The sequence below is a fragment of the Mirounga angustirostris genome, unplaced genomic scaffold (assembly GCF_029215605.1).
Source record: "Mirounga angustirostris isolate CCGP_5_RB_7025 unplaced genomic scaffold, mMirAng1.0.hap1 SCAF_8, whole genome shotgun sequence".
NCBI classification, from domain to species: Eukaryota; Metazoa; Chordata; class Mammalia; order Carnivora; family Phocidae; genus Mirounga; species Mirounga angustirostris.
The window spans coordinates 38,382,014-38,397,244 of record NW_026991716.1 but is presented as its reverse complement, the minus strand read 5'-3'; the positions used below and the strand labels follow the sequence as shown (position 1 = coordinate 38,397,244).

Here is a 15,231-nt window from a genome sequence, read left to right as displayed (position 1 = left end):
AAGTTTTAATCCGTTTCAAGGTCTGCTGGTCTTGAACCAGGGCGAGAAACTCTACACACAGAAATCTCTCCTCCCTGCCTTAACATATTTTTATATAAGTGGTGAGGGGACCCCAAAGCGAGGCAGGGGCACTTCCCCGACCTCAAAGCCCCAAGCGCCCAATGACCGGCCTGGTAGAGGCCGTAGCCCTCCCCAGAGGGCTCGGTCGCCGTTCCTTAGGCAGACAGGATCCCCGTGTTCAGCCCTTCTCTCCTCTTCTGGCTGGTGGCTCTGTTTATCACTAAAAATGCCATTTGGGGATGTCCCCTCTTTTGCTTTTATTGCCTCACCACCAGACGAGTGAAGAAGAAGAAGAGTTAGAGGAGGAGGAGGAGGACCCAGAAGAAGATAGGAAATCCACGAGAGAAGAGGAGAGTGAAGTGCCCAAGTCTCCCGAGCCGCCGCCAGGCCCCGTGCTGGCTCCCGCGGAGGGGCCGCCCCTGCAGGCCCTCGGCCAGCCCTCCGGCTCCTTCATCTGTGAGATGCCCAACTGCGGGGCTGTAAGTGTCACTGCGTCCTCGGGGGACCTGGGACTAGGAGGGCGGTGGGCTGTGCCTGGCTTTAAGGACAGGGCATTTTAGAAAGGGTGCACTTGCAGCAAGGAAAGTTTCAGAGGGGACTCCACATTGCCATGGTTTTGTCTCCTGTCTTTTCGTTTCCTTATTTGTTCAGCCGGCAGATGTTGCTGTGCTGGGCGCTCAGGGGCCACAGAGAAGGTCCCCGTCCCCCGGGAAGCGTATGATCCAGAGCTCTTCAGAGCCGCCGTGAATGGTTCTGCAGTGAGCCTTGGACTCCAGAACTTACACCCCGTGTTTCTTGGTGCCCCTCCACCCCGCGGGGCCGTGTGACACCAGGTCCTGCCCTGTAAAGCATGCATTGAAATGCCGTGGGGGAGCCCACAGAGAAGGTTTTGCCCTTTCATTGCAACTTGACGCTATTCCTGGCCATCTCACCTGTCCAGAAGGTTTTGCAAAGTTTCATATTCCATCAAGTGTTACTCATTCAAATGTCATTAATTTGAAATTTGAGAAAGTTGTTACAAAGATTTAGCTTAAAGGGGCGCCTGGGTGGCTCAGTTGTTAAGCGTCTGCCTTCAGCTCAGGTCATGATCCCAAGGTCCTGGGATCGAGCCCCACATCGGGCTCCCTGCTCCGCGGGAAGCTTGCTTCTCCCTCTCCCACTCCCCCTGCTTGTGTTCCCTCTCTCGCTGTGTCTCTCTCCGTCATATAAATAAAAGTCTTTTTAAAAATTAAAAAAAAAAGATTTAGCTTAAAGTTTACCTTGGTACTCTTTGGGGAGAACCAAAAAAATTTTTACTAAGTAAATTAATCATGTAAACAGGCTGAAGGGGAGTCTGTATAATTATTTAATATAGTACATTTCAGGTACGTTGGAAATATTGTTTAGCTAAAATAAAACAAATTTACCGTTTGATCATTCTTAGCACTAAGGAAGGCCTTACAGAATCTATACTGGTCTGGTCTAAGGCTCCCAGTTTATTTTAAAGGATATATTTTTTTAAGCTGTTAACTTTAGACTTTGAGTCGCCCACCGGTCCCCCAGTAGTCTGAATTGATGACCTTTTCCCGAATCAGATTTCTTAAAGCCAGGCACACCTTATACAGGTGAGTTCTAGAGGTATTACTCAAAAAAATGAGAACGTTACTCCTTCACAAGAAGCCGTTTTTTCCAAGCTGGTATACATCTTTGCTTATATATTATACATCTTTGCTTGTATATTATACAGGACAATACTGTTTTCCAGAGTGTATTGAGTGCTGCTTGAGGATTCTGTCACTTAGATGGAGAAAGCAATAGTCTTTAAAATATTTAGATCCTAAAGCAGAAATTCACTTGATTAACGTCTGAGAAAAAAATGAAAAAGTGAGAAAAAAAATGAATAATTAAGAAAAAAAAGATACATACACTTTACATTAGCTGTGAAAAGAACCTAAGAAATTGCTAGCTTGTTTCTGTCTTTGATGTTTAATGACCTGCAAGCGTCACTGCATCATTTCCGTTTTGTATAGAGCGCTTTTGTTCAGGGATGGTTAAGGTGTGACTTTAAATGACAATACTTCTGGGTGAATTTATTTAGAAATTCACTGTTTCGTCAATTCATAGTTTTGGTGTACAGTAAATCCTTGACTGAGTGGGAAGTCATCCTTCACTTTTCCCAATCAGAAATGCTCAGCAAGCTGGATTTTTTTTTTTAGTGATTTTTAAAATTCACAGGGAAAAAGCATCTTGGTTTTATTCCTTGCCTAAGCCTGGAGGTTTGGGTTGTTAAATCAGCCATAGATTTATTTTTTTCCCCAGTAAGACCATAAACAGAACTCATGAATTTCACACAGAGCAAACCACCTACAGCTCCGTGGGTGTGGCTGTTAGCTGATGTGTTTAACAAGCTGGAAGTCGGGGCTCTTTGAATTCAGGGGAGTGGATTGCATCTCTTGACAGGAGCGGTGCTCGACTGGGAATGATTTTGCTCCCCAAGACCCTCTGGCAATGTCTGGAGACATTTATGTCACATCTGGAGAGGTGCTGTTGGCTTCTCCTGGGCAGAGGCCAGGGATGCTGCTAAAAGTCCTGCTTAACACGGCCGCCCTCCAACAAAAACTATCCAGCCCCAAATGTCAGTCGTACTGAGGTTGGGAGAACCTGCTTTATGGCAAGTTTCAAAAGATTGTCCAGGTCCGTCCTGCCCCTTTTTATCATCCCGCAGTAAAATTTGGGAGTCTGAAACATTGCTTCGACAATTGGCCACTGATTGAGGCTTGGACGTAATACACAGAATTTATCAGAGCAGCTAATCAGTGTCTTTCCAACTGTGTTTCTTGGGGTGCTAAGGCTTTCTGTGGTGGGGAGATAGAGCTGAGCAAATTGGCTCACTTCCAGGGTGCTGCCTCTATTTCGGCCAGAGCACCTCTGCTTTTAACTTTGAGCTTTTGAGCAAGACCTGATTTGTTTTGATTTGTTTTTCTTAAAGTAAAAGAAAGAAAGGAAAGGGGAGGAGAAAAGAAAAGGGGGGCAGGGCAGGGAAGGGGAGGTCATTTCCAACTTAAAAAAAAAGGAGTTTGAAAGCTGACCAACTCCCTCACCTTACAGATGGAAAAAAAAAATCAGGTGTCCAGAGGGGAAATGGCCCAGAGGCCCTCCCTGTGAGACAGAGGTGCTGGATCTCGCCCCCAGTGCCCTGACTGCTAGACGGCAGCTCTGTCCCTCAGACCGTGCCGCACGAAGTGCTTCCTGTCTTCCGGTTGTAACAATGATGTGTTTTTTTTTTTTTTTAGGGGCGCAGTGGTAGTATTTGACCTTGACCTTTCCATGCCTATGTCCAAAGTTTGCTTACATAAAACCCCCGCACACCATCATTAGACACTGTTTCAAGTATCCTGTGTTTCACCACTGAGTAACTAATAACCCTAATTTCCTTTTCAGGACTGTAGTGTCATGTCACTCCCTTTCTTCCCCAGGTGTTCAGCTCCCGACAGGCACTGAACGGCCATGCCCGCATCCACGGTGGCACCAACCAGGTGACCAAAGCCCGGGGGGCCACCCCCTGTGGGAAGCAGAAGCCGGGCAGCACCCAAAGCGGGTACTGCTCGGTGAAGAGCTCCCCCTCTCATAGCACCACCAGCAGCGAGACAGACCCCACCACCATCTTCCCCTGCAAGGAGTGCGGCAAGTACGTGCAATTGGACCGGGCACTGAGTTCCTGATGAATCATTGCTCTGGGGAGGCCGGGCCAAGATGCTCTGAGGTTCCTTCAGCTAGAAAAAGAACCCAGTGTCTCCAAATATTCCCTCATATCATCCTTGCGGTCTGCACAGAGCCTCAGGGTGGGTGGACCTCGTCTCTGACTCAGAATATGGTCATTCTGATATCCTCGTGCCTAATAAGGACAGACAACTTCAGGGCAAACCTCTAGTAACAAAAACTTCACTCTTTTTCAGAAATGGTGGGTGGGACTCGGATTCCCACTCCATCCCTTCACACCCAAACCGTAGTCACGAGTGGGACTCTCTTTGCATTGCTGCTTAGTGATTTGAGAATGGCTCTGAAACACCTATCAGGAGCTGTCTCCCCACCACTGGCTCCGGCCTGTGTCTGGGGCAGACATCACTAACCGGATTGCTGCACTCTTCGCTGTCATCTTAAGACAGGACCTCAAATCTTTGCCATCGGCATGCTTCAAGCAAGCATAACCAGTGGATCGGGATGACTCAGGAGATGAAGCCTATTTGTCATGCCTGTCCTTTTATGTATAATTTAAGACAACTAAGAGAGAAAAACTGGCAGTAGGCAGTAATAGTAACATCTAACGCTTGCTGGGCACTCATTTTGTGACAATGCTTTATGTGCAGGAGCTCATCTTAATCCTCACACAGAAACCACAGGTGATGCAGGGGCTGTTTTTATCCTTGTCATACAAATAAAGATTCAAAGTTAGGTAAATATGGCTTGCCTCAGATCACACCCCCAATGAGAGCAGAGCTGAGATTTGGACCCATCTCTTTTGAAGGGCAGAGCCCAGGCTCCTGACCACTGCTCCATGCTATTGGTCTGTTTATTTTAGGTGGAAAATATCACTGATGATAAGATGCACAGCGTTCCCTCCCACAGCATCCAGTGTAGAATTCCACTTCTCAGTGAGTCCACCTGACTTGGAGGGGTTGTCATGAGTGACTTCCTTTTGCCTCCCTAGTTGTATGAATGAGGCCAACTGGGACCTCTGCTTATAATACTCATTAGGCTATTTCACACAACTTACCAGTCCCTGCCATTTATCAGGTCCTATTTGCCTGAGACGGTTTTAAAGGATTTGCACAGGTATGGTTTCACTTAATCTTTGGCGCAACAGGGTAGACACTTTTAGTAGCTGCTTTTTTGACGAGCAGAGAAAATGAGGCACAGAAAGGGTGAGGTCTTTGTCACAGTGCCCATCTGAGTCGGGATTCAGGCTCTGCAGCCTGACCCAGGCTGGCGCTCTCAGCCTCTGAGTAAACCTAACTCCGTCTGGTGGCACTCGCCACGGTGAGGTGGAATTAGCAACAGTCTTCTCTCCGTGAAGCACAGAGATGGGGGAGATGGCTAGTGCGCCCCCCCCCCCGTGTTCTCATACCCTTCAGAACCACGACAAGGCATCACCTTCATCTTACCACAGAGAAGTGAGCCCCCAGATGGATCATTAGGCTTCCTGACTTGAAGGAACCATCTTCAGGCTGATGCCCTTTATCTCCCACCTGTCCCCCGAGGGGAGCCAACACCTCCACTCACTGGGCTACACACAGGCCACAACTCTTTATCCCACCAGGTGGAGACAAAGAACATTTTAACAAACCAGAATTAGCATCTTGAGCTTTCTGGCTGTCTCTCAGTGACATCCATTAAGTGTTTTTCTTGTCTTTGTTTTTATGTTGCTTGGGACCTTTTAATACCATAACTCCAGTTAAGATTTTGTGGAAAATAGAAATATTTTCTGTGGTTTTCCGGAGTAGGAATAACAGGCAAATGTTTGCAGAATGCCTGTTTTAGCTGCTGAAATTACGTTCATTACATGAAACAGTTTCAATATGGGCAATTGTGATTCATCAACTCTGCTTGTCTTAGAAATCAGAGGGTTTTTTTCATTTCCCTTTATGAGCTCAGGAATGAATGCAGAGTATTTGTGCCACCCCCTCTCCCGAAAGAGGCAGCCTCACATCTGGGCAAACAGTTTCTGAAAAAGGTTCAGGGAGAAATATTTAAGGCTTTGCAGGCCATACAACCATTCAGTCACAGCTATTCAGCTGTACCATTGCCGGGCAGAGCATCCCTAGACAGTCCATAAGCAAATAGACACGGCCGTGTTCCAATAAAACTTTATTTACAAAAATTCAGTGGGCTGGATTTGGTCCACTGACCGTGGTTTGTGGGCCCCTTGTCTTGGAGTTTCTCAACCTCAGCAGTGACATTTAGGTCTGATCAGTCCTTGTTTGTGGAAGAAGGGGCCGCCCTCCATGCTATAGGATATGTAGCCACCTCCGTGGCCTCTGCCCACTGGATTCGAGAAATACCATCCTTCCCCTAGAGTTGTGACAGTCAAAAATGTCTCCAGATATCAACAAGTGTCCCTGGGGAGGCAAAATCACCACAGCTGAGAACTACTATTTCCTTCTAACGCCAAAAGGACGAAATTGTAATATGACGGCCAATGAGAAGGGATCTTAGGTGAAAAGGAGTAGTGGGTGCAGCTCAGAAGTCAGGTACAACAAAGATGGAATGGGGGGCATTGGATTTGGCCACACAGAGTGATGGGTGGCCTTGAGCAGAGGGTTGGGGCTGCAGTGGAGGGGACAAGAGTCCAGTTGGAGAGGGTGGAGGGAAGAGGAATATACCAAGGGTGAAGAATCAGGTGGAGCCTTCAAGAAATTTGTGGAAGAACAGGGACAGAAGCCAAAGGCAGATGATGGGTTTTATTATGGGAACTATGAGAGCTCAGCAGCATGCTTGAGGGATTCTCAGATTCTGTTGGGATTCTGTTGGGATGAGGCGAGAAAGGGGGAAGCTAAAGGAGGAGAAAGGCATGTGCTGCAGACCACAGATGGACGGGAAGACCTTTGAGACCTCACCCTCCATTGTCACACTGCATGTGTGCTCCCGTCCCCATCCCCTCTCCCTTGTAATGCTTGGAGAGGACAGGCAACAGGGGCAGGAGGTCCTAGGTGGCCCGGGGACTCCTGACAAAGCCACCCAGACCAGATATTAGACCACGTAGCCCCTGTTCCCTGTAGGGCGCCCGGATTTCCAAGAACTCCAATCTCCTCAGTTTCACATGCTTCTTTTTCTTCATCTTCAGAGTCTTCTTCAAGATCAAAAGCCGAAATGCACACATGAAAACACACAGGCAGCAGGAGGAACAGCAGAGGCAAAAGGCTCAGAAGGCAGCTTTTGCCGCCGAAATGGCCGCCACTATCGAGAGGACCGCGGGGGCGCCGGGGCTGCTGCCCCTGGACCAGCTGAGCCTGATCAAACCCATCAAGGACGTGGACCTCCTCGATGGCGACGTGGTCCAGCAGTTGGGAGGCGTCATGGAAGAGGCCGAGGTCGTGGACACGGATCTCCTCTTGGATGACCAAGATTCGGTTTTGCTTCAGGCGGACGCGGAACTATAAAGCCCCGCTTGTCACGCAGAGACAGCCAGCATCCACGGCCTCCGTCTTCGTTCATCAGGAAACCCGGACTCCCTGCTCGCTTTGTAACCGTTTTAAACTACCTGTTTAAAAAAGTGGTCATTTCATTCAGGTTTAGGAAAAAAAAAAATTTTTTTTTTCAGTTTGTTTTCCTTTTATTTAAAAAAAAAAAATCAATGTTTCTGTGGGAGGTTGGAGGGAATAAATAATTGGCACAACTCTATTTAAGAGGTGTTTCATCTGGGCTACATTCCTACGAACTCATTCCTGGCAGGGAATAAACCTGACCTTCAATGTTCTTTTGCTTTCAGATGTCAACCATCCTTGCTGCCTTTGATCCCAAAGCTTGCCGTGAGTGTGTGGATGCGTGTGCGTGTGTGAAGCAGGCTACCCTCTTCGTGTTGGGGCCTTGGGCCGTCCTTTCCCACTAAGAGTTATTTTTGTTCTGTTCTGACCTCATTCTGTAGTTTGCAGTGAACCCGGAGTCTCTGCCAGGAGATTCTGTGCAAAGGGGTAACTTTCCAGTGAGCAAAGCAAGCCCTCATGCGACACGGCTTTCCTCTAGCACATAGACCATTTGGAAAGTTGACCAAATGTGAAAATACGTTTTCTCCCTGCCTCGCCTCTCACCGTTGGCCTGTTTCCAGGAGTACTGTACAATTTCAGGCTTTCACTCCAAGGCCGAGCTTTACCGAGGACCTGGTTCCTAGAGCAAGTGCGTCCTCTTGCCTGCTCCCCAGGGAACTAGTTGGTTCCGATTCGTGGATTGGCAGAGTCATGTCCCGGCTTGAGCCGTCTAGAGGAAAATAACCCCAACCAGGAAGTTGCCAGGGCTGTTTAGGGAGAGTGGTTGAGGGGCACACGTTCTGGAACACCAAGAAGTGTTCTTTTGCCCAAAAACTACAGATTGGAAGAGCCCCTTCTTTTTTGCAACACTGTTAATGGTCCGTGGAGTTCTGGAATTACTTTGTGCCACTCGGAAGTACTGTGAAACCTCATTCGCTGGGATTTTGCTGTCATTCACCTTTGCTGGACTGTTTCCTAACCAATTTAATAGCAAATACAAGTGAAATAGCATTAAAGACCAACAATAATGGTTTCAGATACCACGTTAGCTACCAATATTTGCATTCAAACAAGGAATGTATTCATTCAAGTCATTTACCAAAGCACTTCTAGAATTCCCCAAGTCACAGAACTCTGCTCTGCTTCCTCCTGTCCCTGTAGCAGGGTTGCTGTTTGTACTTGAAGGTAATAAGCCTGTAATCCTTCAAAAATGGCATTTAGCTCAGGCTTTTGAGCTGAGTCAGACTGCCCCTCCCCCGTTGGGGCAAATGAGCACGTGTCTTCAGCCTGGGACGCAGCCCAGCAGAGAGGACCGCCCCTGGCGGCCTCCCCTCGAGCATTAATGCGGCCTGCGGCCTGACTCCCGGAAGGAGGGCTTTCAGGCCTTGCCCCACCCCAGGTAGGCTGGTTCCCCCAGCTTGTGTAGGTGTGGCCCATCGTGCCAGGCTACTTTGCTGGCACATTAATTAAGAGCTTGACATTAGAGAGAATGTCAGCAGAAGTATGAGGACAGGACCTGAGCATCTTCTAAGTTTGACTCTGGCAGAAGCATTTTGGCACACGCTTGGCGGCCCACCGCGGCCCCGCCTAGGCAGTGTTCTCTGAATCTCAGGAAAGCCACGGACGGAAGATAAATATAAAGGTTCTTTCCGTTTCCATCATTCTGTTTTCAGAAAAAAAAGGTCTTGGCAGTTTCATTCATCCTTTCTTATAAGGCAAAAAGAAAGGTTTTGTTGCTGCCATTTTAGACAGGTTATTCTCTCGTCTGTTTCGAGTTAGAACTGCCTAGGCAGTTTGCATCAACTTTGTGGCAAAATTGTTCCAGAACCATTCCGTAAGATCAGCTGATTTGATTGCGTCTGTCCCGGTGACTGCTTCCCCCTGCGTGTGCCGGCGTCTGAGAGTGATTCTGGAATGGTTCCGCTATCGGGTCTTTGAAAGCTTATCTATCAAAGGAGCAAACACCCAGAAACATGTTTATAAAGCAAATGTACTTGCTGTGTTTGGAGATTTGCCCAGCCGTTCCAGTTTCAAACATTAAAAATAAACTGAGTTGCCAAGGCAAAAAATGCAATGCACAATTTAATTTTGATTTTTCATGCAGTATAATGTAAGCATCTTTGACTTGAAATAACCAAAGAACTCCTTAACGAGACAGTTCAAATTCCTGAAGAAGTATTTCTTGACAATATCAACTTAAAATATTGACTTCATGGTAAAATATTGCACTTATTTTCCTTCTGCAATGATTCTGCCTGCATGTATGTGTTCTGTTTTTGCTTCTCACCCTCCCTGCCCCAAAGAACTTCTCTTCCTAAAGATTAATGTCTTCAACACCGTTACTGTTTACTATCAGATGGTTTTTCATTAGTGAATTTAGACCTCTTTGAGAAAGCTTGTATATAAAAAGTTAACAGATATATTTTATGGAAAAACCCATCTTATTTTCAAATATATTTAACTGCTGTTATATTTTATTAGAGGAAGGTTGTAAATATTTTCTAGGAGTTCTATTGTAAAGAAAAGTATTTTTGAAAAAAAACTAATGTAATAAAAACGAAAACATTTTTAAATAGTGTTGTGATTGCTTCCTGTTCTGGCTTCGTTATGTTCTATTCTCAGCAAATGACTTGCATGCCTTCCCATTTCAGGATGTAATTTATTCAGGTTTGCACTATTATAAGTTGACATCATAATATTTAGTGTACTTAACTGTATTTTCCCCGGAATGCAGGTCCCTTGGTCCGTATCCAAAGCACTATGTATTAGCATCTTCATAATTTTTTCTTTTGTAACGTGTGTATTTTTAATAAGGATTTTATGTAACATTTTGGCAAAAAGAGGGCAGTATTTTCTAGTGAATTTTATAATACATTTTGCTAAAAATGTTTCTTCCTAGGTCAGTTTTTGTTAAGGTGAACCAAAAGTCTTATTTTACCAGGGGCTTAAAAAAAAAAAAGTTTGAAGCTTGAAAGCAAAGTTATATTTAAACATCATATGTAACAAACAAATAAAGATGTTTTATAGACTTGTCCTAAAAAGGTGCATTCCTTCAAAACAAAACTGAGGCATTCTAGGTTGGTTTTTTCCCCCAGAGTGAAAAGCTTTTTTTTTTTAAGTTCTCACAATCCTTTTTTCAGAAAGAGAGCCAGAAGAATTTTACTTAAAAGGTTCCAGTCATTAACCTTCTCAGAAATTTATTACAGTTCCTATAGATAGGCATTCATCAAACAGAGTTGTAACCAAATAGACACTGTCCTATTTATTTGTGAAAACCTGATTCGATACTGCATCAGCTGCTCTGAAAATAAAATGTTATCTTTTTGAGTTTCATTTGGCTTAAACATTCCTTCTTTCTAGCCACTGAAGTGACTTCTCAATGCTGGATAAATACTAATTTACCTGTTCGTTGGTTTCTGTAGACCAGTTTAGAGGTCTGCTGATTAAATATAATGGCTCATTCAAGTGCCCCCTACACACATGCTAGAGGCCAGGTCATGAGCCCCTTGACGGGTTGGTGGTCTCTACACCATACTGCCCAGGCTGCAGCTTAGGGGGCTCAGTATCACACACGGGTAGCTCACGGTGAACTTGCCACAAAATCCCGTCCACCCTGGTATATATGCATTGCTAGTCTGGATTTCCAAATCCTAGAGTATGTTTACTTTTTTATGATTAAAAACAAACCTGGGGTGCCACCCAGGTGCCCCAATAAATAAATCTTTTGAATTTATTTATTCAACAGAAAAATAAGAATTTCCATTCTGTGTTTTCTACAGAATTTGCTTTAAGTGGGGCATACCTGTTCAAGACCTTGATCTAGGTTCTTTGGGGTTTTTTTACTTTAATACTTATTTTTTTTAAGGTTTTATTTATTTATTTGATAGAGAGACAGCGAGAGAGGGAACACAAGCAGGGGGAGTGGGAGAGGGAGAAGCAGGCTTCCCGCCGAGCAGGGAGCCGAATGCGGGGCTCGATCCCAGGACCCTGGGATCATGGCCTGAGCTGAAGGCAGATGCATAACGACTGAGCCACCCAGGTGCCCCTATTTATTTATTTTTAAATACTTTATTCATTTGAGAGAGAGAGAGAGCACAAGCAGGGGGAGTGGCAGGCAGAGGGAGAAGCAGGCTCCCCGCTGAGCAGGGAGCCCGATGTAGGGGCTCGATCCCAGGACCCTGGGATCATGACCTGAGCTGAAGGCAGACGCTTAACCAACTGAGCCACCAAGGCACCCTACTTTCATATTTAGCTATCAGTTTTAGACAGTTCTGTATAAATAAAATAGCTATTCCTCTAGAAGCAGTGTGCATGTAGCCAGTGTTATAAATTTAAATTCTGCTTGCAGAGGTTCACGTGTCCAATCCGAAGACGTTTTCCTATGTTTATATTTATTCATTCAGTACTCATGAGCTCCATGTAGAAGACACTATTCCACACTATTATACAAGGGGGAAGAGAGTATATAAAGATGACCAACATTCCTTTCTGCCAATTTAATACTTAGAACATACAGGGCCTAGGACTTGATTTAATTCCTCCATTGCAGGGGCGCCTGGGTGGCTCAGTCGGTTAAGCATCTGCCTTCTGCTCAGGTCATGGTCCCAGGGTCCTGGGATCGAGCCCCACATTGGGCTCCCTGCTCAGCAGGGAGTCTGCTTCTGCCTCTCCCCCCAGCTTGTGCTCTCTCTTTTAAATAAAGAAATAAAATCTTTAATAAAAAAAAAAAATTCCTCCATTGGGAAGAGCAAAGGTCATGTTTTATTAATAATCTGAACTCCCTTAACACCACTGCCTCCCTCAGCAATGTATATCAGGTGCTCAGCAATGATTTGTTAAATTGATTAATTATAAATAATAATAATATAAATAAATAAATTGATTAATTTCCTCTTCCAGGTATGCTTATCCATGCGTGCGTGCGTGCATGCGTGTGTGCGTGTGTAAATAAAGCCTCTTGAGTTTACCTAAAGTCAATTCTGACTTTCACAGACTCCCAGTCTACCTTCCTCAGCCATAGCCAGCCGGCTGAGGAGTGCTCTAGGAATGAGGATGAGTTTTAATGTTGACACAAGCAAAACACAACTAAGAAAACATGTTAAGAAATTGAATAATATGTTCCTAACTGAACCATAGATGATCTTTGGATCACAGACATCCCCATATAAAGGAGCCAAAGTGCTGATTACTTCCTTTATATAAGAGAGATGATCTTTGAAAAGGGCTGTCTTCCCCACCCCACCCCCCTGCCCCAAGGTAACTGTTTAATGCATCTGTTTGAGTTGTAAAGGCCAGAACAGCCATACATGCTTGTTTTGCTTGCTTTGGGTTGTTTTAGGTCATTACTTCCTCTGCTTGTGTAACTTCATTTTTAGCCGTAATTGGCATTGTTAAAAATCCCTTCATTGATAAATGATTGACATATGAAAAGCTATACATATTTAACATATACAACTTGATGAGGTGTATCTTTGGAGATAAGTATATACCTGTGAAGCCGTCACAATCAAGGGAAAAGGGCTGTCTTTTATTTTTTTATTTTTTTATTTTTTTTTAAAGATTTTATTTATTTATTTGAGAGAGAGAGAATGAGAGACAGAGAGCATGAGAGGGAGGAGGGTCAGAGGGAGAAGCAGACTCCCAGTTGAGCAGGGAGCCCAATGTGGGGCTCGATCCCAGGACTCCAGGATCATGACCTGAGCCGAAGGCAGTCGCTCAACCGACTGAGCCACCCAGGCGCCCAGGGCTGTCCTTTAAAATAGAACAGCTGGTGCAATCAAAATATGTTAGAAATATATGACTCACATACTTTTATTCTTCCTGAATATAAAGCAAGTTGTACTTGCCTCAACTACCTAGGATTGTTTGGCCTCTTACTCATCTTACAGTAAGTCAGATGTTTGAAAGTTTAGGTAGTAGGGAAGAGGCCCATAATGGCTGGGTCAAGCTGCAGAGCGCTGTCCTTGCCTACACACCATGGCAGAGAACACACCCCTACGGCCCCACTGCTGGCAAGACCTGGCTTTGCCCCTCACAATGACTCTCCCCTTTGCCCCCAGTTAACTGGACCTGGGCTGGCACCTGACCCCACTCTATTAGGCCCATAGGCTGCTTGGTGACACCCAATATGGCTTGGCCCAGGAAAATGCGGGAACCAAATCAAATCTCCAAATTTGAGGGTCTGAATAGAGAAACTCAGTGAGCCAGAGGCAACCAGCAATGGCCACATGCCAGGCAGAGCTCTGGGGGAGCAGAAGCTGTTTGTAAGCAGGGAAAGCCCACCATTAGAGGGACCATGTATGGCCTCAAAAATGGAGAGGGTATCGAGTCCCTAAGTTGCTTTGAACCCACTTTTCCAGTTCTAGGAACACTTCAGGCCATGTGTCTTTAAAAATAAAAATAAGCCGGGCATCTGGGTGGCTCAGTTGGTTAAGCGACTGCCTTCGGCTCAGGTCGTGATCCTGGAGTCCCTGGATCGAGTCCCACATCGGGCTCCCTGCTCGGCAGGGAGTCTGCTTCTCCCTCTGACCCTCCTCCCTCTCATATGCTCTCTCTCTCTCATTCTCTCTCTCATAAATAAATAAAATCTTAAAAAAAAAAAATAAGCCCTTTCCTCTTCCAGGGAGGTAGGGGAGTAGGGATCTCTATTCCTCGAATCCACAGGGACTTACACAGAACTAGACCTCATCACAGAGTAACCCACTGCAGAGGTAGAAATGTACGAGCTAGGATTTTGAAGAGGGTTATTGGTTCAGCTGTAACTAATTCATATGACTTTGAGTCATTTCATCTCTGAGCCTCAGTGTCCTCGCCTATAAAATTAGGATAAAATTTGTGTCTTCCTGTGAGGATCAAATTAGGTGAATGTCACCATCATTGTGGCTGCAGAACACTCACCCAGCAGAGACTACTCAAAGCGGGCAGGAGGCAGACTGCAAAGCTGTCGCGGAAGTGCCATAACAGAAACGGATGCAAACTTCAGAAGTAACACCAGAGTTGGAGAGCTACTGGAGAACCCCACTGGCTGGGAGAGACCAGCCAACTTTGAATGTCACAATTCAGAGAGGGAACCTAGCTCTGAAAAGGGCACTGGGCAGCCTGCCAACGTCGGGCACAGTCAAGGATAGTAGAGGTGTGGGCGTAAGGTGTGGTGTTTACACACTCTGGTGTAGAAACAGACTGCACTTCTCTGCCACGCCTCCACATGGACAGAGTTCTAGTGAAAAGAGGCTAGTCTGAGGGACCCCAAAACTAGTTTCTGTTCCTATCTTCATCAATTTGTGTGATGTTGGGAAAATCATGCTACTTCTTCCTTGGTTCTCTTGCCTACAAAGTAGGGTGAGTGATACCTACTTGGGTGGGGGAGAATATATTTGCATAATACTTTAGTTAGATGGTACAAAATGTTCTCATAAACCTGATCTTTTTATTTTTTATTTTTATTTTTAATCTGCTCAACAATCTTGCAAGGCAGGTGAGGTAGAAGCAATTTTTTTTGAAGATTGATTGATTGATTGATTGATTGATTGATTTGGGCGGGGGAGGGGGAGGTGGGGAGCAGTAGAGGGGGAGAGAATCTCCAACCAAGTCCTGGCCAAATGTGGAGCCCAATGCAGGGCTTGACCCCACGAATCCTAGATCCCAACCCAAGCAGAAACCAAGAGTTGGACATTCAACCGACTGCACCACACAGGTGCCCCAGAAGCAACTTTATGTTACAAATAGTGGATGATACTCACCTTGCATCATTATGTGCTGGGCATTATACCAAACCGTCACACATCCCCATCTCATTTATCCTGCATAGCAACTATTTGAAATGGGAACTACTGGGGCGCCTGAGTGGCTCAGTCGGTTAAGCATCTGCCTTCGGCTCAGGTCATGATCCCAGGGTCCTGGGATCGAGCCCCGCATTGGGCTCCCCGCTCCGCGGGAAGCCTGCTTCTCCCTC

General features: G+C 45.7%; 1 protein-coding gene across 1 annotated transcript in view; it reads left to right on the top strand.

Moving 5' to 3' along the window:
- TRERF1 (transcriptional regulating factor 1) overlaps positions 1-10,613 on the top strand; it is a 202,534-nt gene extending 191,921 nt beyond the window's left edge. Inside the window, 3 exon segments of the mRNA XM_045866903.3 lie at positions 336-539; positions 3,516-3,727; positions 6,881-10,613. Of these exon segments, the coding sequence (XP_045722859.1) occupies positions 336-539; positions 3,516-3,727; positions 6,881-7,196 (732 nt within the window). The 3' untranslated portion in view covers positions 7,197-10,613.
- The last annotated feature ends 4,618 nt before the right edge of the window (positions 10,614-15,231 follow it).